The sequence below is a fragment of the Lotus japonicus genome, chromosome 1 (assembly GCF_012489685.1).
Source record: "Lotus japonicus ecotype B-129 chromosome 1, LjGifu_v1.2".
Taxonomy (NCBI): Eukaryota; Viridiplantae; Streptophyta; class Magnoliopsida; order Fabales; family Fabaceae; genus Lotus; species Lotus japonicus.
In genome coordinates this window covers 124,435,853-124,459,193 of record NC_080041.1, presented here as the reverse complement: position 1 = coordinate 124,459,193, position 23,341 = coordinate 124,435,853, and the positions used below count along the sequence as shown (strand labels likewise).

Here is a 23,341-nt window from a genome sequence, read left to right as displayed (position 1 = left end):
TTAAAGTAGTAAACAAGGCCTCAAACAAAATTTTGTAAGACAGTATAAGAATAACAAAGAGGTCTATTGACCTTTGCCTTTAAATCGATTAGGAAATAGTAAATTGTTGATCACGAAAATGTAAATTTTAGAACTTGTTACTATCTGTGATGATGTGATATTCTATTACACTTGGTCAATGATAAGATGGAAGCACTAAGAGGAGGCATGGAAAAGCTTCCTGACATTAGATGCAATGTTTTCAATAAAGAAAAGGTTTATGCCTCTACTACTTTGGCATTTTTGTTCAGTAATCAGCATCACTAACACCAACAAAATGCTTGATACTACACAAAATGAAATTCAATAAAGGAAATGTCTACAGTCAAAAGGAAAAGCTAAAGTGGTGATCAAATTGAAAAATCTTCATAACTTGATGAATGCAAACAATATTTAACAAAATTCTTTCAACCACATTGATCATTGTCACAACATTAACCAAGAAATGAAAAAGACTAAGTAGCTCTAGATTGAGAATGTATTCCGAAGAAATGTTCGAACAGCCTACCATCTAATCAAAGAGACTGAAACCCATGTCCTGCACCACAAAACAAATCAACAATAGAACCAGTGAGAAACCAATTTCAAAAAACAATAAAAATGGAAGCAGCATCATAAAGATCATGTTTAATCCATGTTCAACCAACAACAAGTTCAAAACTGTTTCCATCACATAGCATGAAATCATTAAAATATGCTCATAGCAATGTTAAAAACATTTTTACATTAAAATGAACAAGAACACTTACATCATCTGATTCCTCCTTCTCCTCCACCTTTTCCTCTTTCTTCGATTCAGCTGCAGCTGGAGCAGCACCACCACCGCCACCTCCCGGAGCAGCAGACACAGCAACGGCAACACCACCACCGCAAGGAACTGAGGATAACTTCTCCCTACCGGAGGCAATAACCTCAGCGAGATCCTTACCCTTCACTTCAGACAAGAGAAAACTGAGTTTCTCATCATCCGCATCAGCTCCAACTGAAAATCAACAACAATTCGAAAATCACATCAAAATCACCGAAAATCTTAAAATTCACGTCACTGAACAAATAAACCATTGAAAAATGGCGGTTACCGGAGCTAAGGATGCTCTTCAAGTCGTCGGCAGAAGGGGCTGTGTTACCTCCCAACACGGCGAGCAAGTAGGCTGCGATCACCTTCATCTTGCACACGAGAATGTGAGTCTCTGTGTTCACAATGTGCGATTGGTGAGTGAGGAGAAACGAAGCGAAGGGTTTTTGTGTTCTGTAATTTGATAAATAGGGTTAGGGTTTGTTTCGGCACTACAAAGAAAGATGAACGGTTCGGGCTTTGTTTTTGCGACCCGTACCCGCTTCCATGGAGGCTGTATGTATCAGATCCGGGTTTTACAAGCATTGGGCCACTTACACTTGCTGGCTCTGTTAAGCTCACCGTGGGCCTTCTTCCCCAAGTGAAAATTGGAAGTGCATTTTTTTTTGAAAAAATTAATTACAAAAAGTATTATCTTATTTATTTTCACTATTTTTTTGAAATTTCCTTGTGAATGTGTGCTTCTCATTTTATAATTTCAAATATTTTATGTTCTTCTTTATTTATATAAATATTTCGGTAGAAGAAGAAAAAAAAAAACAAAAAAACAAAAAAGGAACAACAAATAGTAAGGAACGTTGTCCCTACAACATTTGCCAACAACATAAGAGACAAAGTTACGATGAACATTAATGAAAGTTCCAAAACAATATGATAATATGTTACAACAGTCACAATGAAGACTTTGTGAGAAAATCAACACAGTCATTATTTCCTATTAAAGTATTAGCAATAGTCACAATGAAGTTGGTATTGATTATGTTATACTAATACCATATAAACATATTCATGAAACTACAAAACATTGTTCCTCTCCAACCTAATAGCTTAGCTTAGTAGTAGATATAACAAACTAAGAAACTAAACTGAACCCCCAAGTTGCATTTCATGCATGATAGTCAACGTCAAAGTCAACATAAATGTAATTATTTCCAAAGAAGTCTCTAATACAATAACCAATATGATAATAGAGTAGACGATCAAAACTTGAAAATCCTAATAAATTGCCTAAAGTACTACCATCGACATTAAAAACCACTATAGATAAGTTAAGAGGAGTCCAACGAATGTACTTTACAAAAAGCTCCACATTACTATTGTCTTTCACGAAAATTATGAGTAATTAGAAAGTACTACTATCGTAGAAACAATTTTCTAGCTCGCCAAATCGGGTAAGTCACGTACAATTCAATTTTAATTTTAATATTCTTTTTTAAGGATTTACTGAAGTCTATTTCAAAAAAAAAAAATACAAATATAATACTGGAGATATTTATTGAGGCATTTTAGTAATGAATTAGGAAAAATGTGATTGGAGGATTGATTAGGTGCTGAAAAGAGTCAGTAGATGGTACATCATGGTAGTAGAATGTTAAAAGGGAAAGAGAAGCCGACTTTTGCAGTGCGGCAATTCGCCTACGTGGGCAAATCCCTGAAACGTGGCGAGCAAAGATACATGGATGCTTATTATCAAACATGTCCACAAGTGAATTGGCACGACACGTGTCACTCACCCACGACCTGTGTGCTTCTCTTCTCTTGAGCAAAACCAAACCAGTCAATAATCTCATAGCATCAATATATATCACACACCCTCTCCTTACCACCCTTTCCCTCTATGTTCGGTTCGGTTCCTCTCTCTCTCTCTCTCTCACGATGGACGTGGATTCAGATAAACGCTCTTCTTCCTCTTTCTCTTTTTCTTCTTCTCCTTCTTCTTCGCCGTCGTGTGCCTCGGAGGAGGAGATTGAGGCGGCGGAGACTCTTGCTCACTTGGCACTCCGCCATGTTGATGATAAATGTTGCACCACCGCTGCCAATAACGCCATACGTCACTCGCCGACTCCTCACACTCTTATCACCCCTGCGGTAATTACTTCCTTCTTTCGTTTTTTCAAATTTAATCCCCTAATAAGAGTAAGTCAAATTGCTATGTCCATGGTTTTCATGTTCATTGAATGGATAAGAGTGAGTGTGATGGAGTTGTGATAGGAATTTAGAAATGGTTTAATTTATGGCAGGGCCAAGGTGTTGCAGGTCAGCAGCAGCTAGATGAGAAGATGGAGCATGATGACTGTTTGGGACCTGTGAAGGTGGAGCAGGATGCTGAATTACCTACTAGGACTACTACAAGCCACTCTTCAGTTCGCTGTAGCAAGTCGAGGCGTAATTTGACTGAGGTGCATGAGATGAGAGATTGTGAAATATTTTGTAATTAAATTTCTAGTTATCATTGATTAGTTGTAGTTTAATGGATTATTAATGTTCAGGAGGAAAAAGAAGCGCGGAGGATACGCAGGGTGTTGGCAAATAGAGAGTCAGCTAGGCAAACAATTCGCCGTAGACAGGTATTTTTTCGCATCCACAAATGAACTTATTGTTAGAACAGTAACGCGAATACAAAATTAGAGTAGAGAGTAACACACAAGACTTTGGTCACGCAGTCCGTTTGGCCGGCCAAATTGCTTACGTCTACAGAGCAACTATAGTTCCTTTTCTCAATTAGGATTCAAAATACACTAGGGTTAGTGATACAAGCATATATAGGGATATTAATGATCTAGATTACAATAATGCCCCTAAATCGTACCAATTTAGCTTAAAATAAACTTCCATTTGTAGCTTTGAGAAAAATGCACAGTGGGATGTAGAAAGAAGGCAACTCGGTCCAAGCACACAATAACACTTGTTGAATTACTATTACAGGTCTTCAATGACCACATAGTTTGTTATGCACTTTTTTAATCACCCCTTCCACCTCAGGGGTCTTTAGATTAATGGAAGTCATTATTCATTGACATTTCTGACATAGCTGTTTATTGGACAATGCTGATCTGCACTATTCCATTTAGTTGGATGATGATCTAAACTGTTCTTGTAGCAAATGAGTGTATCCATTATCCTAGAACAGAACATTTTGTAACCTCCTTCAAACTTGTAGAATTGCCCAAGTCCCTATAGAGCCACTAGCCATGGCTGTTCTTATAAGGGTTTTCAGATTAAGAGTTTCATTTCTAAGATATCCAGTAAACTTGAAATAATCTGATAATTTAAAACTTCTGAAATTTTAACATTTTATGAAAGAAAAATTACTTCTTTTTTTTAGCCATCTAATTGTTCTGGCTGATTAATTTCTGTATTAAGCAGTTTCATTCTTTTTTTTTTAAAATGCTTCAGGCTCTGAGTGAGGAGTTAACCAGAAAAGCTGCCACTTTACTTATGGAGAATGAAAACCTAAAGAGGGTAAGGCTACTATGTCATTATTAAGCTACCTTCTGGTCTTCTTTTCTCACTTCCTCTTTATTCTGTTGTGCTTATTTATATGAAGCATCTATTTAAGATATTAATTGTTTCTCAATTTTTTTATCTCTTCGGTTTTTATCTAATCGCTCACCTACATTTTTGGTGAAAAAGGAGAAGGAGTTGGCTTTAAAAGAGTATCAGTCTTTGGAAACTACAAATAAGCACTTAAAGGCTCAAGTAAGATGTTTTTCTATGGAAGAAATCTTGAAGCTGGGTGTAACTCTCAGTTTACAAAAGAAGTAAATAAACACTACAAAACTGACATTTACTTCCATTTTCAGATAGCCAAGTCAATAAACACTGAAGTGCAGAAAACTCCTGTTGAGCAGGAGTCATCTGTGGCTGAGGTAGCACCTGTGTATGGCAATAGTCCATGGTTTCTTTATAACCATTTTCCAGTTACACAGTTATTTTGGCCCTCCATCCTTCAGTCTCCTAGTCCAGTTCAATTACAACATACACCATTTAATTCGATTGCCATTCCACCAAATGTTTATGTGCCATGTTCTTCTGAGTCTGAATCACATCACAAGCAAAATAACCTTATTGACAATCGAACGCAAAATCCATTGTACATGTTTCCATGTCCTTGGTTACACCCTCTCCCAGAATTTGGAAATGGACAGTCACCACCTTCCACTAGCTTGAAAGATAAACTTGATAAACCTCCTGGTAAAAATTGTCGTACTAGTTTATCATTAAATACAGCGGCAAACGTGGATTATCAACCAGCTCCACCTATCAAACTTAAAACAGAAGCTTCTGGCTTGACAGAAGCCAGATCAGTTAATGGCCCAGTACACGCAACTCCAAGTTTTTCTTTGGATGGAGGTGAGCAGAAATCAAAATGTCACATTGTAGAAAAGTTTAGACGACCGGCACTTGGTTGTAACGGTCATGCTTCTGCTGTCAAGCAAGAACCAGAGCTTCAGTTACATTCTGCTCCCAACACTAAGGCATCTTCAACAGCTTCTCATACTGCAGCTTCTTCACTGGAAAGGGAACAAGAACAGTTCACATCCCTAGGTCAAAATCTAGTGGATGCAGTTGCTGCAGGAGAGGCAAGAAAGAGGAGAAAGGAACTAACAAAGCTAAAAAGCATCCATAATCTCCAGTCCCGGATGGAGTGTTGACTTCTCTAATAAACTTGGTTAAATAGTTCAAAAAGGGAGCAAAAGTTCATCCATTACAGATTTTGAAGCTTCAATGATAAATAAGTTTTTGGAAGTTGAGCTGAATACAGGTTAACTAAATCCATTGATGGCCTTAGAAGGAAGAGAATTGAAGTCCAAAATCCAAATCATGTACAGCACTGATGACATTATAGGTTTAAGTTTTTCTTCATTAATCTTGCTTGTTTCTTTTTTTATTTACTTCCTATACTGGGAATTTTGTTTCCCTCCCAGGGAAGAGAAAGGGTAGGGGAAGTTGGTTTTTTAAAGTGGTGAAACTGATCAAATTTTTTATTGGTCAATTTTATGATCCGGATTATTCAACTTCTAACGTTGTTTCTGAGCAGACAGTCTAAATTTCTCTTCCCATTATCTAAAGCAATTAACTAACATAAATTTACACTACAGGAGAAGAAAGAATGAAAAATTCTAAAACTGAAATTCCTATATCATGTAATATGTTCACTTGAGGCTCCGGTTCAATATTGTGGCTTAAAAACTACTATCGGACTCCTAACACTGTGTTTAGAGTCACTCCATTCAAGTGATGCAGATAATAACAGTGTCCCATCTGGCATTGGAGGCCCGTTCAGGACAACCTTGAATGACAGGTCTTGGTGCAACTGTCTAAATTCCAATGTATCCGGGACGACCTTCACTGTAAGACCCTTGGGTGCTGTGACTTTAGCCTTGTACGTTGAATTTGCAGATCCTACATTAGTCACAGTCCTGAAAAAAACTGCAGAAATTCTGGAACTGGCACCCAGGAGCTGGACATGCATGCTGGGGTAGTTGAGTCCATCTGTGCCAGGTGCAGGCTTAATGGTTGTGCAGTTGAAACCTCTTGTGCCAATTAATATACCTATGCTAGTGCTGTTGTAGCCTTGCTTGCACAAGAAGGAAAGGTAGGAGTTCATTCCAATGTCATAGAGCAGGCCTGGATGCAAAGCACTAACTGGGCTAATCTGTCCTGACCCAGATCCCAGCTCCGTGAAATTGTCATTGATTTTCAAAGGAGTTGCTGAATTGTTGAGATGAAAATGTTAGATTTCTTCCACAAAGAATGTACTACCAGTCAACATTGCAATTTCCAATGATAGGGAAAGAAAAAAAAAGGTTTATCATTGTAAGCATTGGTCTGTTTGCATGTTTAGATCAATTTTTTTCACGAGAATGAATTTTGAAATCTAGAAGCTATTCACAAAAGCTTCTCTCTGATTCTGACACGAGAATCAATTTTATAGATGTTTCCGATTTCCGAACATGCACTGTTTATGAGGAATTAGCTATAGGGGGGGTTACTCACCAGTGGTCATGAGGGCAGATTTAATTGCAGCAGGACTCCAATCAGGGTGGAAGGATTTGACATAGGCAGCAGCTGCAGTGGCATGTGGACATGCCATAGAGGTTCCTGAGAGTATGTTATAAACGTAGTGACGAGGGTCATCAGGGTACCCTGTTGTTGTTGTCAGTTTGGAATACGCAGCTAGTATGTCCAGTCCTGGAGCAGCCAAGTCAGGCTTCACATAGAATCTTGACATTTTAGAAAGCAAGCCAAATGGAACAGAAGGGAGCAATGGAGAAAGAAAGAGAGAAATATCACCTTGAGAATGTTTTTGGTGATGAGTTGAGGACCTCTTGCTGAAAAAGAAACAAGATATGGAGCTGGGATTTGTGTGCTTCCTGTCTTGAATATAACTGCTTGTGCATTCCTGAAAGTTATATCACATTACTCATTTAGTACCCTTTAAAAAAATTTCTACGATTCATTCAGAAACCAAATTCAATTATAAGGAGAAGCTACTTTTATAGCATGTTTGAAAATCTTTTATAATTGATTTGAATCAAAATCAATTCCAGAGAGAAGCTATGAGGCCGGAACTGATTCTGACATGCTATGAGTAGCTTCTGGATTCCGAGTTGATTATACCAAAGAAAAACACATACTGTGTGGAATTAATGTAGAGATCTATGGTTTTGCCCTCAGTATTTGCATCAACATATGATCCAGGAATTACTGTGGTGTAAGAGCCTTCTACTTTGTCTTGAAGGCCAATGATGATCCCTGCTCCCCCTAGTTGTTTAATGGTCAGGTCCTGGCTGCCCGTTCCCCCAAGGCAGTACACTATTCTTCCCTCCACCAAGTTCTTGTCTAGAGTCCCATAATCACAACCACTGCATCATAAGTGTTGTCATTTTCTCAAACTTGTCATAATCATTCTAAGAAATACTAAAATTTTGCAAGCACATCATGAGGGTCAGTGATTGGATAACAATACCTCGGACTGCCATAGCCATCCCCACTACGGTTGGCAGCTAGAACTCCACTAGTCAAAGGATACATCCTTTTCCGAGGGGCGAATGTATTAATGGATTGTCCCTACCAAATGTCAACCAAAATAAGCTATTTGAAGCAGAATTAGATATTATCACAAGTTTATACAATGCATTTTTATGATATTCTTTCTTTATTCTATATATTTTTCTCTCATCTCTTCCAATTTTCTTTCTTTATTTGTCAAAATTGTACAAATATAATCTTTTTTTTGAACAATAATATAATCTTCTAAGATGTCATTTAGAATTTTCCGTGTTATTATAAGGAAATTCTTTTGATGGCTGCTTTTGACATTTGGAATTGATTCTGAAAAATTAAATTTATCTAAATATACTATAAACAATGGACAAAAATTGATATCTCAAATAAACATAAAATTAGAAGCAACTCTCCTTAGTTTCAGAATTAATTGTGGGGTTTTCATATTATTTGTCTAAAAAGTTGGGGTTATTTGTCTAAAAAGTTGGGGTTTAAGTTTAACATTCCTAACATCTTGTTATTGAGAGTTTCTCTTCATTTACAAAAGAATATTAGCAATAACTTTTTTAACATACTCTTTAGGATATTTAAAAAAAAAGAACTCTTTATGATTGGCCTATTTTTTTTAATTGCTTGACTTTTAAAAAATGTATTGGCTTTTTTAAAGGTTTTAAAGGAAACCAAAAACATGAAGTACGTGCAAACAAAAATTCTCTCATATCTAAATTACGGAAAGAAATATAAAAATAACTATTTATTTTACTCATTCTTTTTCTTGTGAAAAAATACAAAATGAAAACTCCCACCTTGGTTCCTTATTATAGTAAGAACCAAACTTGAGGTATAGTTGATTTTTTTTAAATAGTCGATTTAAAGTTTGAGATGCATTAATTATTTTTTAGGCTTGATTGCACTTTTGGTCCCCCAACTTTAGCCTTCCTGCGAAAATCGTCCCTAAACTTTAAAATTAACAAAAAACATCCCTAACGTTTACACCTGGTTGCAAAATTGTTTTTCCGTCCAATTCCATCCAAAAACTAACGGAATATTCCTCAAAAAATTAATTAAAAAATTAAAATATCCCTCCTAGAAGAAAAAAAAACTTCAACTCTCAGACATCTTCATCTTCTCCAGTTTTAACCAGAAAGTCAATATTTTTCAAAGACTCAGATTGTTGATGGAACCCAAAGCATTGAAATTTCAGCAAACAGCCATAACCCAGATCCATTAAGGAGGAAGAGGAAGCAACACCCTCAACCCCAGAAAACGAATCTGCTTGTCTCTAGATCTAGCGATCCTCTCCTCCTTTTCCAAGCCCAGATCGCGAACAAGATCCCACTTGCTTCCAGATCGCGAACCGAAATCCTTCGATCTGTTGCAAACCAGAACGGGAATCAGAGAGATCTTTTTGTTCGGAACTTGCTTCCCACCAGAAATCAGAAACCCAACCCCTTTCCATCTCAACTTCAACATTGATTGTTTTCGAAAGTTGCGATCTTTACCATGGTCTGCACGCGAGATTCAGGGAGAAGAAGAGAAAGTAGCACCGGAACCAAAGGGTATGAATCAGTAAAAAAAAGAGGAGTATAACCTCTTGCCAGACGAAGAGAAATTTGAGAATTTAGAAATTTTTATTTGCTGGTGTTGCTATCTTCTTTATTTTGATAATCTCTTCCTTCCGTGTTGTGATAATCTCATGAGTTGATGTAATATTGGAACTATATTGCTAATAGCGTGGTTAATGGGAAGAAAATCAAATCTGTTAAGGTATGTTTTGTGTGATTGTGAATGAGATTTTGGTTTGTGATGTTTCAAAAAGGAGATGAAGATAAATGTTATTGTTTATGGGTTTTTGATTAAAAAAAAAGATGATGAAGATGATGAAGGAAGAGTCATGTTGTGTTGTGTTTTGGGTTTAATCTGAAATTTTTCTGGGTTTGAAATGGGTAAATGGAGTAAAGGGAAATGCAGATTTGGAGAAACTGGTTCTAGTGTTTGTGATCATCTTCAATTGATGGTTGATTTGAGATATGAAATTGATGTTTGGGGTGGGGTTGATGATTTTTTGGTTTGCTTCTGGGTTTTCTAGAGAAGAATATGAAGATGATGATGAAGATTCTTTGAAGAAGATGAACATTCATCAATTTCTAGGTTTTTGTTTTATTTTCTTATTTTTATCCCAGAATTCGTTAAATATTGGATGGAATTGGACGGAAAACTAATTTTGCAACCGGGTGAAAACGTTAGGGACGTTTTTTGCTAATTTTAAAGTGTAGGGACGATTTTCGCAGGAAGACTAAAGTTGGGGGACCAAAAGTGCAATTAAGCCTATTTTTTAACAACAATTCTTTAAAAAAAATTCTTTCAACCATCAAAAGCATTAGTTATGTATAAAAATTTAAAAAAAGTGAGATATGTATAATTTTAAAAAATTAAGAATAAATTTAATGCAAGTACATTTTTTAACAGGGATGAGGTAAGTTATTTAGTAATTCTTATAATAAGAAACAGAGATGTATGTTACTTACCATGACTTTCTTTCCATCTCCAAAAGCTACCAGTGTAGTGAATTGTCTATCAATGGAGGAAGCGGCAACAGTCAAAATCCAGGGAGCAACATTCTCAACGGTGGTAGGGCGAGGGCCATCATTCCCAGCAGAGCAAGAAGTGAGAATCCCTTTGCTCATAGCGTGGAATGCTCCAATCGCAATCGGGTCAGTGAAGAAGTCACGTGAAGGACCTCCAATCGACACTGATATCACGTTCACGCCATCCGCTATGGCCTCGTCGAACCCAGCAAGCATGTCCATGTCACTGCACCCTATGCTCCAGCATACCTTGTACATTGCAACACGCGCAGATGGTACGCCACCACGTGCTGTGCCTTCGCCGACACCGTACAGGCTTGCACCCGCTGCTGTTCCGCCTGCCGCTGTGGAGGCCGTGTGAGTGCCGTGGCCCTGGTAGTCCACCGGACTTGGGTTCTCTATCGGTGGACTGCTCTTGTCGAGGTTGAAGTATTTTGCTCCGATCACCTTGCTGCACATCACATGAGAAATCTAATTCAGTTCAAATCACCCTCTAATTTAGGTGCAAAATGTATGTCAACGTTAATACTTAGTGGTGTCATTTCAATTTTGTGCCAATTGCCAATCGATGTTTGTTATATTGACATTGTCATTTTGGTCGGGTGAATGATTCAACATTAAGGTGAACACATGGAAGAAAAGTATGGTCACCTAAAATCATGGTTGATTGAAACAACTTTTTTATTTTTTTATTGTTGCATAAGACATTGTTAAGACCGATAATTTTAACGTTAATCTCCTCGAGTCTCTGAGATCACATTAAGTGATTAGACCTCTTCTAAAAAATAACCACATATTAAACTGTTGATTAGGTCCCTTGTGAGCCTAACTATCTATACTAGATATTTTGGTAACTTCTCTCATTTTTGTTGCTTTGCCATTTGGCTAATGATACATACATGTAAATGAGAACGATTAATTCTGGAATCTGGATGCAAACTTAACTAAAACTTCAAGAAATTAATCATATGACACTAGATAGGTCCACTAACCACTAGATCTATAGGTCCACTAACTATACATGGAGGTTGAAAAATAGCAAATTAATTTTCAGTACTCATATGAATACTCACTTGTTGCAGCCAGTGAAGTTGCCTCCTGTCATACATGTACCCTTCCATCTACGTGGGGGAGGCCCATACCCTGTATCATTGAAACTGGGGCAGTCAACCCAAATACCTGTTCAAACAGAGGAAACGTTTATTAGAGTTATATAAATTTGTACTGACAGTTGATAGTGTAAGAAATTTTATTTGGACATTAATTATGTTTGTTCACTATTTTGCCACATTGTTGACAAATTAAAATAAAAAATTACCAAAAATGAAATATCCCAAAATATGATTAGATGTCTGTATAAAACTTGTTACAATGTTGAACATGTAAATTAAAGTCATTCTTTATATGTACCTGTGTCTAACACACCCACAACCATATTGCTTTCCATGGCAGGGTTTCTCCTCACATTTAAGGGCATTCCTAGAAAATCCCATGACCTTGTTGTGTGTAATTTGCGGCGTGTATTAGGAAACACAGATACCACATTGTCATCCTCTGCATTCAATTAAAACACCAATAATGTAGAAACATACATAATAATTGTTGTTATTAAAGTGAATTTAATTTGTATCTTGAGATTCATCATTTCATTTAACTGTCAAAAACTACCTAGCAGTTTCTCTGCTTCATTTGGCAAAAGTCTTGCAACGAATCCATTGAAGCTCTTTCCATAGCTATGCATTTTGAACTGTCTGGCTAACTGCTTGCTGTAACAATAAGAAAGAAATAGCCATTGATTGATCATGAAGGTTTTAGATCGACAATTAGAACTATGGAATGTCCATACTCCATTGCATAGTGTTATAATTGATCAAATTAATTGGGATCATTACTTTCCAATTGTAGTGGTGAGCAAGTTGTGGTGGTTTTCTTGCATCGCATGCAGGGTTCTTGCCGCTGGTAGTTCTCCCATGTACACAATATACGGCTGTTTTTTAAACACAGAATTCACATAAAAAAGGTAACTAACTAACAAGAAGCAAAAATTATGATAATCTTATATATAGCAATAATCTTCTTCACTAAAGTGATGATAATTTGTTGTTAGTGTATATATACCTTTCTTTCATGTTGTCCCTGGATGAGTATGGGGAAGATGAGTAGTGGTAGTAGTAATAGTAGCAAATTCTTGTGTAACATCTTGACTGGATTACTACTCATTCTCTAATGACTTTTGTGTCAAAGAAAAATAAGGTTTGATATTACTACTTATAAAGTGATGATAATTTGCTGTTTCATCATATAAACTGCAACAGCAATGGGCGCAGATTATGCAGAAATGTGCAAAGGGTGACATTTTATGTGCAGGAGCCAGGACCGAGTATTTGGTGGCTTCAATTTTGGATCCTTATAAGTCTAAGTCACCACAGTTAGTTTGTCATATTTATTTATTTTAAAATTTAATTTAATATGCAACTTTTTTTTTAATATTTGGCCCAAGTATAAAGCTTTTTATATTTGACATCTTTTTTTTTTTTTGAACGTATATTTGACATCTTATTATATATTGGATGCACGGTAAATTTAATCGAATCTTCCCCATTCTAGACTAACTAGTCATATTTTGCTTGACTTGTTCTTTCAATCCTTTTTCCGATTCCTCATCTGGCCCATTAAGCAGCACCAGACCCAATCTTTTTCCTAAAGCATTAAGCATTGCAAATTGTAATAAGCAAATGTTAAGTTGCAATCTATTTTTTTAAAGACAGTTTTTTTGGTAACATTTGTAAACAATCTAAGACTAATCTAAAACCAATATGTGAAAGTGATTCTCAATGTTCAAAACGAGCGCTTCGAGTGCTTCAGGTATTCAATCTTTCTAATGTGAGTGATTTTGGTCATTCCGTCACTCTGTCGTCAATGAGCTGACAAAACTCACTGATGTGTCATCATTAGTTGACGTGACACCCATGTCAACACACCACTTAGATAAAAAATTATTAAAACTAAAAATTTCTGAAACAAGTCATGTAAGGGGCACAAGGTAACCAAAAGGGATGAAATTGAAATAAAATCTCTAATTCTCATGAACCCTAAAATCGCGACCAATGAAAAAGGGAAAGGGACAACAAAAGAAGAGAGTCTTTAAACCGTTACAGGTTAGAAAGGTTGAAGGGGAGAGTCGTTGGATGTTTCGAAGCTCGTGTAATGGGAGGTAAAAGACAAATTTCATCCAGGAGCTCCATTAAAAATGGCTTTGTTTAAAGAAGAAGAATTTGCGGTTGTGGTGTTGAAGCCCCTGATGATGACCTCTTTGACAAATGAAAATTCTAGAAGACGTTTCTATGGATGCGGAAGATATGAGGTGAGACCATGAATCTTCCTAATCTCCAATTTTGATTTGAAATTGTCGGCTCAATTGAAATAAATGTGCATTTTTTTCCAAGGAACAAGGGAGGAGGGGCTGCCCAAAAAATCACTACCAACCAAAACCCGATTCACCTGACAAAATCGTCACCTGAGAAACTGAATCCGAACAACCCGTGGCTACAAATCGGTCTGTGACGGGTCTGGTGTTTTGATGTTTTTCACCCGACAAAACCTACTATCTTGGCCCGAGTCCGACCGATTGACATCTCTTTCCTCAAACTCATCTAAATGGTTCACAACTTCACATTACCGTTACTACTAACTTTGTTGCATGACTTGCCTCCTCCCTCGAACCTTTCTCTTCTCTTGAACAATCATAAATCTAAATGAGTCCTTGAAGGCTACTGAGGCTTTGTCTAAGAGTTCCTTCATTTAAATGAGTGTGATCTATCCAAGCAAAGTTTCATTCTATGTCATCGTCATGCACTGTCAGGGCGAAGCCAACTTTATAGTGTCATCTTCTGTTTTTTTATGAAAATTTTCTAGATTAATAACTTGTATGAACTCACCTGGAAAAACGTGACCCGTGCAAACCGAATATGAACAACTCGTAACCACTAGTTGGTCAATGACGGGTCTGGTGTTTTGATGTTTTCACCCGACAAAATCGACTATGTTAACCCGAGTTCGACCTAAACCAACTGATGGACAACCCTAGAGGAGGGTATGCAATTTCTTTGTGTGGAAAGAAGAGAAAGGCAATCCACGCAACAAGAAGAGGATTGCAGGTATGCTCTAATGAATCCCCCTTCATCAATCCAGTAATAATTATTTCATACTTTGAAGGACCAAATAATGAGATCAATATTCGCCGTGCAAGGCACGGGGTAAAACGCTAGTGTTTAGGGATGTTGTTAATTGTTATCTTCTCTCATAATAGTTTATTTGTAATTTGCTTTTACATTTTCATTTCAAGTGCGGATGACTGCTTTATGACGAAGTTGATTATATATATCATAAAAGACAAAAAAAAAAGAGGACCATTTCTGCAGCAGAAGAAATATCTCATTTAATTTGATTATCATTAAGAATATTGGAGTAAAAGACATTTCATGCAACACTTAAACACATGCTATGCTTTTTAAGAAACTCATCTATTTTAAATTTTAATCACATCCAATATCGAAAGCTGGCCATTGCACGCATGAATGTTCTTAGTGAAAAGAAAATTTAATTCTGATACCTTTGCCCTAACTTCTTCAACTACCATTTGGAAAATAAGTTCCTAGTGGTTTTACAAATTAAACCCTCTCATCAACTTGTGCCAAGGAGAAACCGAGGACCTAATGGTACTACACACAAAATGAAGCTGACCCAAGGCAAGGAGAAACAGCTGTGATGGATAGTTCCTAGTTCCACAGTCGCAGGACATATCTCGTAAATGACACAAAGTCACTTTCTTAGGAACCACAGTCGCAGGACATTTTCCCAAAAAAGGTACTAGGTTAAGAGGGCTCAGGAACTACATCAGCTAAGCTAAGCAAGGACTTGGAAAACTATGTGGTCCTTCTGATGCCATTGGGCTCATAAAAAATTAGAGTTGTCTTCCACCACCAAGTGTGTGTTTGGATTTCAGTTTGCAAAACAGAGTTTGGGTGAATGTGGGTTTGCAAAACAGAGTTTGGGTCAAAGTGAGTTGATTGTAATGTGATTTATGTTTGGATACTTTTATTCTGAAACAGAGTTTGATTTCATGAATCATGTTTGGATAATATTAATGAAAAACACTTTTAAGTTGTATAATTACTAAAAAGGGTATGAGTTTTATTCTAAAACAGAGTTTCATTCATGATTTTTTAACTACATTTTATTATTTTAAGCAAAAATATTTTTTAAAAGGAAATCAAAAAATGCAAATAGTTGAAATTTGTAAAGTTAACACTAATAAAAATTAAATAAGTTGTAGAATTTTTTTTTTAGAAAAGAGAATATATTGATATAAGAGAGGTCTTGGAGACAAACCTCTTCCAAGTGAGCTAAAAGAGCAACATACAAGACAATAAACCAAGCAGATAAATAGGTGCAAAGAAGTAGAAAAAACATGACAAACAACTGCAGGTACAGTAAAGAAAAAGGAGAAAAAACGAAACTACACTAACAGAGAAGGTTGGAATAAGGAGAAGTGAGAGGGTCAGTTATGGCACTGTGAAAGTAGTTGATTTTTTTCAATCCAACTTTAATTAGCCCAACTGCTCAACGTGAACGTAGAAGTGATGGTTGGGTCAAGTTAGATGAAAGTGGGTTTTTTGCCAAAAGTGAGTTGGGGTGAAAGTGGGTTCAAGTTACCCAAACATAATGGCACAATGTTCAGTGCAACCCAAAAGCACATTGAAGCTCACAAACAGAAAACCAAACATAGCCCAAATATCAGATAGTGATGTGCGAAATGAATATGACAACTAGTGGTAGAATTTGAAATTCTGAAACTCATCACTACTGCATCTGCATTCATAACTATAGATGAGGATAGCAACTCCAACCCAAAAAAAATCACACTCATTACAAAACCACAGAGACTTAATCAAGCTAAATTACAATCTGTCAACATGAAATCACTCCACTTTACTTTAAAATTATGCAGAAATGTGCAAAGGGTGACATTTTATGTGCAGGAGCCAGGACCGAGTATTTGGTGGCTTCAATTTTGGATCCTTATAAGTCTAAGTCACCACAGTTAGTTTGTCATATTTATTTATTTTAAAATTTAATTTAATATGTACCTTTTTTTTTAATATTTGGACCAAGTATAAAGCTTTTTATATTTGACATCTTATATATTGGATGCACGGTAAATTTAATCGAATCTTCCCCATTCTAGACTAACTAGTCATATTTTGCTTGACTTGTTCTTTCAATCCTTTTTCCGCTTCCTCATCTGGCCCATTAAGCAGTACCAGACCCAATCTTTTTCCTAAGAGCATCTCCAATGGAGTCCTTATTTTGGGACCTTAAAATAAGATCCGGATCTTATTAAATCACACCATTGGGGGTATCTTACATGGCATGAGATCTTAGTTTTTGCTAAGATCCGTGTCTTAGCTCATGTACTCTCAAATATGGAATCTTAAATAAAATAATATTTTTTTCTCTCTCCTTCAATACAAGAACCAAAGTGAAAAATAAGGAGAGGAAATAAATAATATAAATATATTGGGTACCGTGAGTCCAGTCAAAAGTAAAATAAGATCTCAACCATTAGAGTGAAATGTGCATGGAGACCTTAAGAGTGTCTTAAATCTTATGTGGCGGTTTGGGCCCACAAAAAGTGAGTTAAGTCCCAAAATTAAGTCCCACCATTGGAGATGCTCTAAAGCATTAAGCGTTACAAATTGTATTAAGCAAATGTTAAGTTGCAATCTATTTTTTTAAAGACATTTTTTTGGTAACTTTTGTAAACAATCTAAGATTTAATTGCAATATTGGTCCCTAATCTAACACCAATGTGTGAAAGTGATTCTCAATGTTCAAAACGAGCGCTTCAGGTATTCAATTTTTCTAACGTGAGTGATTTTGGTCATTTTGTCACTATGTCGTCGATGAGCTGACAAAACTCATTGATGTGTCATCATTAGTTGACGTGACACCCATGTCAACACGCCACATACATGAATAATTATTAAAACTAAATTTTTTTGAAACAAACAAGTCATGGGGGGGGGGGGGCACTTGCTAACCAAAGGGATGAAATCGAAATAAAATCTCTAATTCTCATGAACCCTAAAATTGCGACCAATGAAAAAGGGAAAAGGGGCAACGAAAGAAGAGAGTCTTTAACCCGTTACAGGTTAGAAAGGTTGAAGGGGAGAGTCGTTGGATGTTTCGAAGCTCGTGCAATGGGAGGTAAAAGACAAATTTCGTTTAGGAGCTCCATTAAAAATGGCTTTGTTTGAAGAAGAAGAATTTGCGGTTGTGGTGTTGAAGCCCCTGATGATGACCTCTTTGACAAATGAAAATTCTAGAAGACGTTTCTATGGATGCGAAAGATATGAGGTGAGACCATGAATCTTCCTAATCTCCAATTTTGATTTGAAATTGTCGGCTCAATTGAAATAAATGTGCATTTTTTTTCCAAGGAACAAAGGAGGAGGGGCTGCCCAAAAAATCACTACCAACCGAAACCCGATTCACCTGACAAAACCGCCACCTGAGAAACCGAATTCGAACAACCCGTGGCTACAAATCGGTCTGTGACGGCTCTGGTGTTTTGATGTTTTTCACCTGACAAAACCTACTATCTTGGCCCGAGTCCGACCGATTGACATCTCTTCCCTCAAACTCATCTAAATGGTTCACAACTTCACATTACCCTTACTACTAACTTTGTTGCATGACTTGCCTCCTCCCTCGAACCTTTCTCATTCTCTTGAACAATCATAAATCTAAATGAGTCCTTGAAGGCTACCGAGGCTTTGTCTAAGAGTTCCTTTGTTTAGATGAGTGCGATCTATCCAAGCAAAGTTTCATTCTATGTCATCGTCATGCACTGTCAGGGCGAAACCAACTTTATAGTGTCATCTTATGTTTTTTTATGAAATTTTTCTAAGTTAATAACTCGTATGAACTCACCTGGAAAAACGTGACCCGTGCAATCCGAATATGAACAACTCGTAACCACTAGTTGGTAAATGACGGGTCTGGTGTTTTGATGTTTTCACCCGACAGAACCGACTATGTTGACCAGAGTTCGACCTAAACCGACCGATGGACAACCCTAGAGGAGGGTATGCAATTTCTTTGTGTGGAAAGAAGAGAAAGGCAATCCACGCAACAAGAAGAGGATTGCAGGTATGCTCTAATGAATCGCCCTTCATTAACCCAGTAATAATAATTTCATACTTTGAAGGACTAATAACAACTCAACCAATGAATGTGATGATTTACTAAATATGTGATGATTTACTAACTCTAATTTCACTTTAAAGGAATCGGACCCCAGCTTGAGATACAATTTCTGATAAAAGTTAACGATACAAGTCCCACAAATTGAACTTCCAAAATATCAAATAAAATCTAAAACTCTACTGGCTTTATATAAAGGATTTGCTCTCATAGGTGGATTTCCATGTATCAAGACAGTTTTGTACTCTCTGACACACTCCCGGAAAGATCATATGTATTTTTTATTATGCATTTCTTTTCTCAGGGTGTAGGAATGCGATATGGGGAATTGCTGTCCCTAATCTATACAAGGCAGCGAGAAGAATTTATAAGGGTTTTGGACTCATTTACTTTTGAGGTAACTAAGTGTTTTAACCACATATTTTTTATTGTGGTTTTCCTGTACAGAGTACATAGCTACAATAAATGCTACTCAAATTTAGATGTATTTCTTTTAATATTGGTATCATTTATGTGTGTAAGGATACTTATTCCGTGATATATTGTAAGTTGTAACAGATAGTAGTAATAGTACTGAGTGCTTAGCTGTAAAATTTAAATTTTAGCTGAAGATCTGCTTTCCTAAAAAAAAAAAATCAAATGAAACTTACAAGGCTGAGAAGTGAAATAGTTGATTTGAAGTATTTTTTTTTTAACTATAGTTGATTTGAAGTATGTTTAGGGATGTTGTTAATTGTTATCTTCTCTCAGAATAGTTTATTTGTAATTTGCTTTTACATTTTCATTTCAAGTATGGATGACTGCTTTATGACGAAGTTGATTATATATATCATAAAAGACAAAAAAAGAGGACCATTTCTGCAGCAGAAGAAATATCTCATTTAATTTGATTATCATTAAGAATATTGGAGTAATAGACATTTCATGCAACACTTAAACACATGCTATGCTTCTTAAGAAACTCATCTATTTTAAATTTTAATCACATCCAATATCGAAAGCCGGCCATTGCACGCAAGAATGTTCTTAGTGAAAAGAAAATTTAATTCTGATACCTTTGCATTAACTTCTTCAACTACCATTTGGAAAATAAGTTCCTACTGGTTTTACAAATTAAACCCTCTCATCAACTTGTGCCAAGGAGAAACAACTGTGATGGATAGTTCCTAGTTCCACAGTAGCAGGACATATCGTAAATGACACAAAGTCACTTTCTTAGGAACCACAGTCGCAGGACATTTTCCCAAAAAAGGTACTAGGTTAAGAGGGCTCAGGAACTACATCAGCTAAGCTAAGCAAGGACTTGGAAAGCTATGTGGTCCTTCTGATGCAAGGACTAGGTTAAGAGTTGTCTTCCACCACCAAATATCAGATAGTGATGTGTGAAATGAATATGACAACTAGTGTGGTAGAATTTGAAATTCTGAAACTCATCACTACTGCATCTGCATTTATAACTATAGATGGGGATTTGGGTTTAACACCCCACCCATTAGGCCCCCCGCCCCACCTTGGGGGGCGAAATTACCAGAAAACCAGTTGATTAAAAACGGTAAATGATTACCCGACTCTATAACGGGTAATCATTTACCGATCGTGTTTAAAACATATAAACACGACAGTTTGGGTTTTGAAACCCATTATTTCAAAATCCAAATTTCCCTCCCTCAATCGCATCCTCTCTCAAAGCTCGGTTCCACCACTTCAATCATCTCAAAGGTCGGTTCTAATCATCATCAAAGCTCCCACAAAGACCCATTCCATTACATTCAAAAGGTAAGTTTTGATTTCAATGATTTTCACATTTGAAGTTTGAATTAGGTCAATGGTTGAACACTAGGGTAGTTGATTGATGATTAGAGGTAGGTTTTGTTGTGTTTTGTTGCCTGAAATTCCATGAAACGAGTACGGGCACGAGTGGGGTGCATTTGGGTCTGTTTCTGGGTTTACTGTAATATCGGAAAATCAATTTCCGATATGATAATGGAAAATGATTTTCCGATATGGTAATGGAAAATGATTTTCCGATATGACAGTATGACAGTGCAGACTTCCAAAATTTATTTCCAATATTTAACCATGGCATGTATTTAGCTTCCAGGATTACTTTGCTGATTTGTTGAGAATTGGAAAAGATCAAGATAGATTTGATGTGTTGTGATTAGGAAAGTTGTTTATTGTTTATTGTTTATTGGAAAAGATTAAGCGCTCAAATCATATGCTTCATGTGTTGTAATTAGGAAAGTTGTTTATTGTTTTTGTTTGCTTGTGATGATGGTTGCTTGACCTTAACACAGCTAGAAATTTAATTTAATCACATTCACATGCAAACTAACAACTAATTCTCTATATTTTCCTTTTCCTATGGTTAGTTGCTAAACGATTGATTGGAAATTTCCTGATTAAGTTAAAAAATGACTCAAATGATATGCTCATATGTGAAAATGCTTTACTTATTATGACAAGTATTGTTAAATTTGTTTGTTTTGCACAGATAGCGAGAATGAAGGGCGGGAGGAAGAGGTCACGACATGCTTCTACTAGTGAGGATCCAGCGGATCGACACGAGCGCTTGCATGCTTCTACCAGGCGCGGCGACCATATTGCAGCCACTCAGGCGGTAGAGGCTTCAGCTCCGTCTCCATCCCCATCTGCTACTCCGGTCGAGGCTCCGTTAGCTACCCCGGCTCCATCTGCTACTCCGGTCGGGGCTCCGTCAGCTACCCCCGCTCCGTCTGCTACTAGGGCTCCGGCTGAGCTGGACCCTGCTCCGTTGTCTCCGATGGCTGAGTTACCTCGTCAGGAGACATCTTCTTCTGAGCCTAGTGGCGATGAGTCTTCTTCTTCTTCTGAGCTTAGTGGTGAGGAGGAGGAGCCTCTTATTCTGCAGGAGAAGATTGATGCTGCTGATGTTATGCCAGATGTGGTGCCAGAGGGCGGTGCAGAGGGCGGTGCGGATGACGACCTCATCCAGAGGGTGGCACCGTTTCCCGGGGGGCCTGAGGATCTGTCGCTTCTTGCGCATTATCCTGACCACAAGGCTCCTTGGACGTGGCAGGCACTTCTTCGCACAGACCCGCGGTACGTGGACCGTCGGACATTGAGGGTGGCCACTGTTGGGGGGAAGGTATGGAACCTCCCCTGTGATGGCGATTCAGAGGCCCACACACATGTGCGACAGCTGCTGCAGCAGACGGGTTTGTATCACCTGCCTTGGTGCGGGTTACCGGAGACAGACCCAGCTGTCGTACTGGCCCTTGTTGAGAGATGGCATGAGGAGACGAGTAGCTTCCACATGCCGTTCGGGGAGATGACTATCACCCTGGACGATGTGTCTGCTCTTCTCCATCTTCCCACAGGGTCGAGGTTCTACACTCCGGGCAGAGGGGAGCGAGACGAGGTTGCAGCGCTCTGCGCCCAGCTCCTGGGAGGATCTGTTGCTGCTTATCTGGCTGAGTTTGAGGCGGCGGGTGGCCAGAACATTCGGTTCATTACTCTGAAGACCATGTACACGTCTGCTATGGATGGTATGTCTTAATAATTACTTTATTAAGTTGTATTTATTTTTAGAGTATTATTAATAACTGTTAACTTAATTCATTTCATTGTAGGGGGACGCTATGAGGATGCTGCTAGGATCTGGCTGGTGAACCAGCTTGGTGCCACCCTCTTTGCCAGCAAGAGTGGTGGTTACCACACTACTGTCTACTGAATCGGGATGCTTGAGGACCTCGGTCGCGTGTCGGAGTACGCGTGGGGTGCGATTGCGCTGGCTTCGTTGTACGAACAGCTGAGTCGTGCATCCCGCAGGAAGACAGCGCAGATCGGTGGGTTCACCTCCCTCGTGCTGTCATGGGCGTATGAGTACATATCCAGCAGCGTCATTATCAGGACGGAGGTCCCCGGCTACACACAGGACCAGCCTAGGGCGCAGCGGTGGTCCACGTCTCGGATCGCGCATTCCGGACTCGATGAGAGACGAGTCATGCTCGATGAGCTTACAGTGGATGATATCACATGGACCCCTTTTGAGGACCATCGAGATGTTCGACCGCGGGATCCCAGGGCCCTCTATTCCGGCTACATCCGGACACCTTACGGCCGGTCTGTGAGCCGACATCTACCAGAGCGGGTTATGCGCCAGTTTGGCTTCATACAGGACATCCCTCGACACCCCTCTGAGATCCAGACGACGGGGTCCCTTGCTGAGACCACAGATGCTGCCTATGCTGAGTTTGAGCCGCACCTCCGCCCTCAGGGGATACCTGCTACATATCCGGGAGAGGCGGTGGAGGGTTACATGAGGTGGTATAGCAGAGTGTCACATGTGTTCATCATCCCTGAGGATAGGAGGGAGGAGCTTAGTGTCGTGGTAAGTTTGGATTCTAAACTTGTATATTATTTTTATTCATTCAATTGTGATTTTTGTTAATGAAATTATTTTTGTATATTATTTTTATGCAGTCTGCCATACGTAGGGGTGTGGAGTTGTTGGAGCAGTCCCTGGAGGTGCCAGGTGCTCTTGCTCCAGGGACACAGCCCCGGATCCTCACGGAGAGGGCGCTCGATCTCTTTTGAC

The 23,341-nt window shown here is 38.1% G+C and overlaps 5 protein-coding genes across 6 annotated transcripts; 3 read left to right on the top strand and 2 right to left on the bottom strand.

Annotated features, from left to right (window-relative positions):
• Positions 1 to 383: 383 nt before the first annotated feature.
• On the bottom strand, positions 384 to 1,304 carry LOC130730220 (60S acidic ribosomal protein P2B-like). Its single transcript, XM_057582166.1, has 3 exons — positions 1,119 to 1,304; positions 789 to 1,021; positions 384 to 577 (listed from the first exon to the last, which is right to left on the bottom strand). The coding sequence occupies exons 1-3, from the start codon at positions 1,204 to 1,206 to the stop codon at positions 551 to 553; spliced, it is 348 nt and encodes a 115-aa protein (XP_057438149.1). The 5' UTR covers positions 1,207 to 1,304; the 3' UTR covers positions 384 to 550.
• A 1,199-nt stretch (positions 1,305 to 2,503) lies between these two features.
• On the top strand, positions 2,504 to 6,009 carry LOC130730219 (uncharacterized). 2 transcript variants are annotated; one of them, XM_057582164.1, is made up of 6 exons: positions 2,504 to 2,983; positions 3,136 to 3,294; positions 3,385 to 3,462; positions 4,292 to 4,357; positions 4,529 to 4,594; positions 4,699 to 6,009. In XM_057582164.1, exons 1-6 carry the CDS (start codon positions 2,591 to 2,593, stop codon positions 5,548 to 5,550), a joined length of 1,614 nt encoding a protein of 537 aa, XP_057438147.1. In that variant the 5' UTR covers positions 2,504 to 2,590; the 3' UTR covers positions 5,551 to 6,009. The 2 variants fall into 2 exon arrangements, with proteins under 2 accessions (XP_057438147.1, XP_057438148.1); XM_057582165.1 differs by having other exon boundaries at positions 2,506 to 2,983; positions 3,152 to 3,294.
• On the bottom strand, positions 5,921 to 12,466 carry LOC130723955 (subtilisin-like protease SBT4.15). The gene is made up of 10 exons (XM_057575107.1): positions 12,387 to 12,466; positions 12,163 to 12,260; positions 11,905 to 12,048; positions 11,568 to 11,673; positions 10,435 to 10,945; positions 7,869 to 7,969; positions 7,537 to 7,764; positions 7,193 to 7,301; positions 6,896 to 7,109; positions 5,921 to 6,610 (listed from the first exon to the last, which is right to left on the bottom strand). The coding sequence occupies exons 1-10, from the start codon at positions 12,464 to 12,466 to the stop codon at positions 6,069 to 6,071; spliced, it is 2,133 nt and encodes a 710-aa protein (XP_057431090.1). The 3' UTR covers positions 5,921 to 6,068.
• A 7,961-nt stretch (positions 12,467 to 20,427) lies between these two features.
• Positions 20,428 to 22,484, top strand: LOC130730217 (uncharacterized). The gene is made up of 3 exons (XM_057582163.1): positions 20,428 to 20,538; positions 21,257 to 22,289; positions 22,374 to 22,484. The coding sequence occupies exons 2-3, from the start codon at positions 21,266 to 21,268 to the stop codon at positions 22,472 to 22,474; spliced, it is 1,125 nt and encodes a 374-aa protein (XP_057438146.1). The 5' UTR covers positions 20,428 to 20,538; positions 21,257 to 21,265; the 3' UTR covers positions 22,475 to 22,484.
• Positions 22,481 to 23,340, top strand: LOC130723946 (protein MAINTENANCE OF MERISTEMS-like). Its single transcript, XM_057575097.1, has 2 exons — positions 22,481 to 23,134; positions 23,227 to 23,340. The coding sequence occupies exons 1-2, from the start codon at positions 22,481 to 22,483 to the stop codon at positions 23,338 to 23,340; spliced, it is 768 nt and encodes a 255-aa protein (XP_057431080.1).
• Position 23,341: the final 1 nt, after the last annotated feature.

What these genes read in the sequence shown, in the direction of transcription:
- LOC130730220 (XM_057582166.1), bottom strand. Translation starts at nt 1,206, where the DNA reads ATGAAGGTGATCGCAGCCTACTTGCTCGCCGTGTTGGGAGGTAACACA. An exon ending in GAAGAGCATCCTTAGCTCCG is followed by an intron (nt 1,022 to 1,118) that starts GTAACCGCCATT and finishes GTTGATTTTCAG; the next exon opens with TTGGAGCTGATGCGGATGAT. An exon ending in AGAAGGAGGAATCAGATGAT is followed by an intron (nt 578 to 788) that starts GTAAGTGTTCTT and finishes TTTGTGGTGCAG; the next exon opens with GACATGGGTTTCAGTCTCTT.
- LOC130730219 (XM_057582164.1), top strand. Translation starts at nt 2,591, where the DNA reads ATGTCCACAAGTGAATTGGCACGACACGTGTCACTCACCCACGACCTG. An exon ending in CGAGGCGTAATTTGACTGAG is followed by an intron (nt 3,295 to 3,384) that starts GTGCATGAGATG and finishes ATTAATGTTCAG; the next exon opens with GAGGAAAAAGAAGCGCGGAG. An exon ending in AAACAATTCGCCGTAGACAG is followed by an intron (nt 3,463 to 4,291) that starts GTATTTTTTCGC and finishes AAAATGCTTCAG; the next exon opens with GCTCTGAGTGAGGAGTTAAC.
- LOC130723955 (XM_057575107.1), bottom strand. Translation starts at nt 12,466, where the DNA reads ATGGGAGAACTACCAGCGGCAAGAACCCTGCATGCGATGCAAGAAAAC. An exon ending in TGTGGGTGTGTTAGACACAG is followed by an intron (nt 11,674 to 11,904) that starts GTACATATAAAG and finishes CTGTTTGAACAG; the next exon opens with GTATTTGGGTTGACTGCCCC. An exon ending in ATCTGCCCTCATGACCACTG is followed by an intron (nt 6,611 to 6,895) that starts GTGAGTAACCCC and finishes TCAACAATTCAG; the next exon opens with CAACTCCTTTGAAAATCAAT.
- LOC130730217 (XM_057582163.1), top strand. Translation starts at nt 21,266, where the DNA reads ATGAAGGGCGGGAGGAAGAGGTCACGACATGCTTCTACTAGTGAGGAT. An exon ending in GTACACGTCTGCTATGGATG is followed by an intron (nt 22,290 to 22,373) that starts GTATGTCTTAAT and finishes ATTTCATTGTAG; the next exon opens with GGGGACGCTATGAGGATGCT.
- LOC130723946 (XM_057575097.1), top strand. Translation starts at nt 22,481, where the DNA reads ATGCTTGAGGACCTCGGTCGCGTGTCGGAGTACGCGTGGGGTGCGATT. An exon ending in GGGAGGAGCTTAGTGTCGTG is followed by an intron (nt 23,135 to 23,226) that starts GTAAGTTTGGAT and finishes ATTTTTATGCAG; the next exon opens with TCTGCCATACGTAGGGGTGT.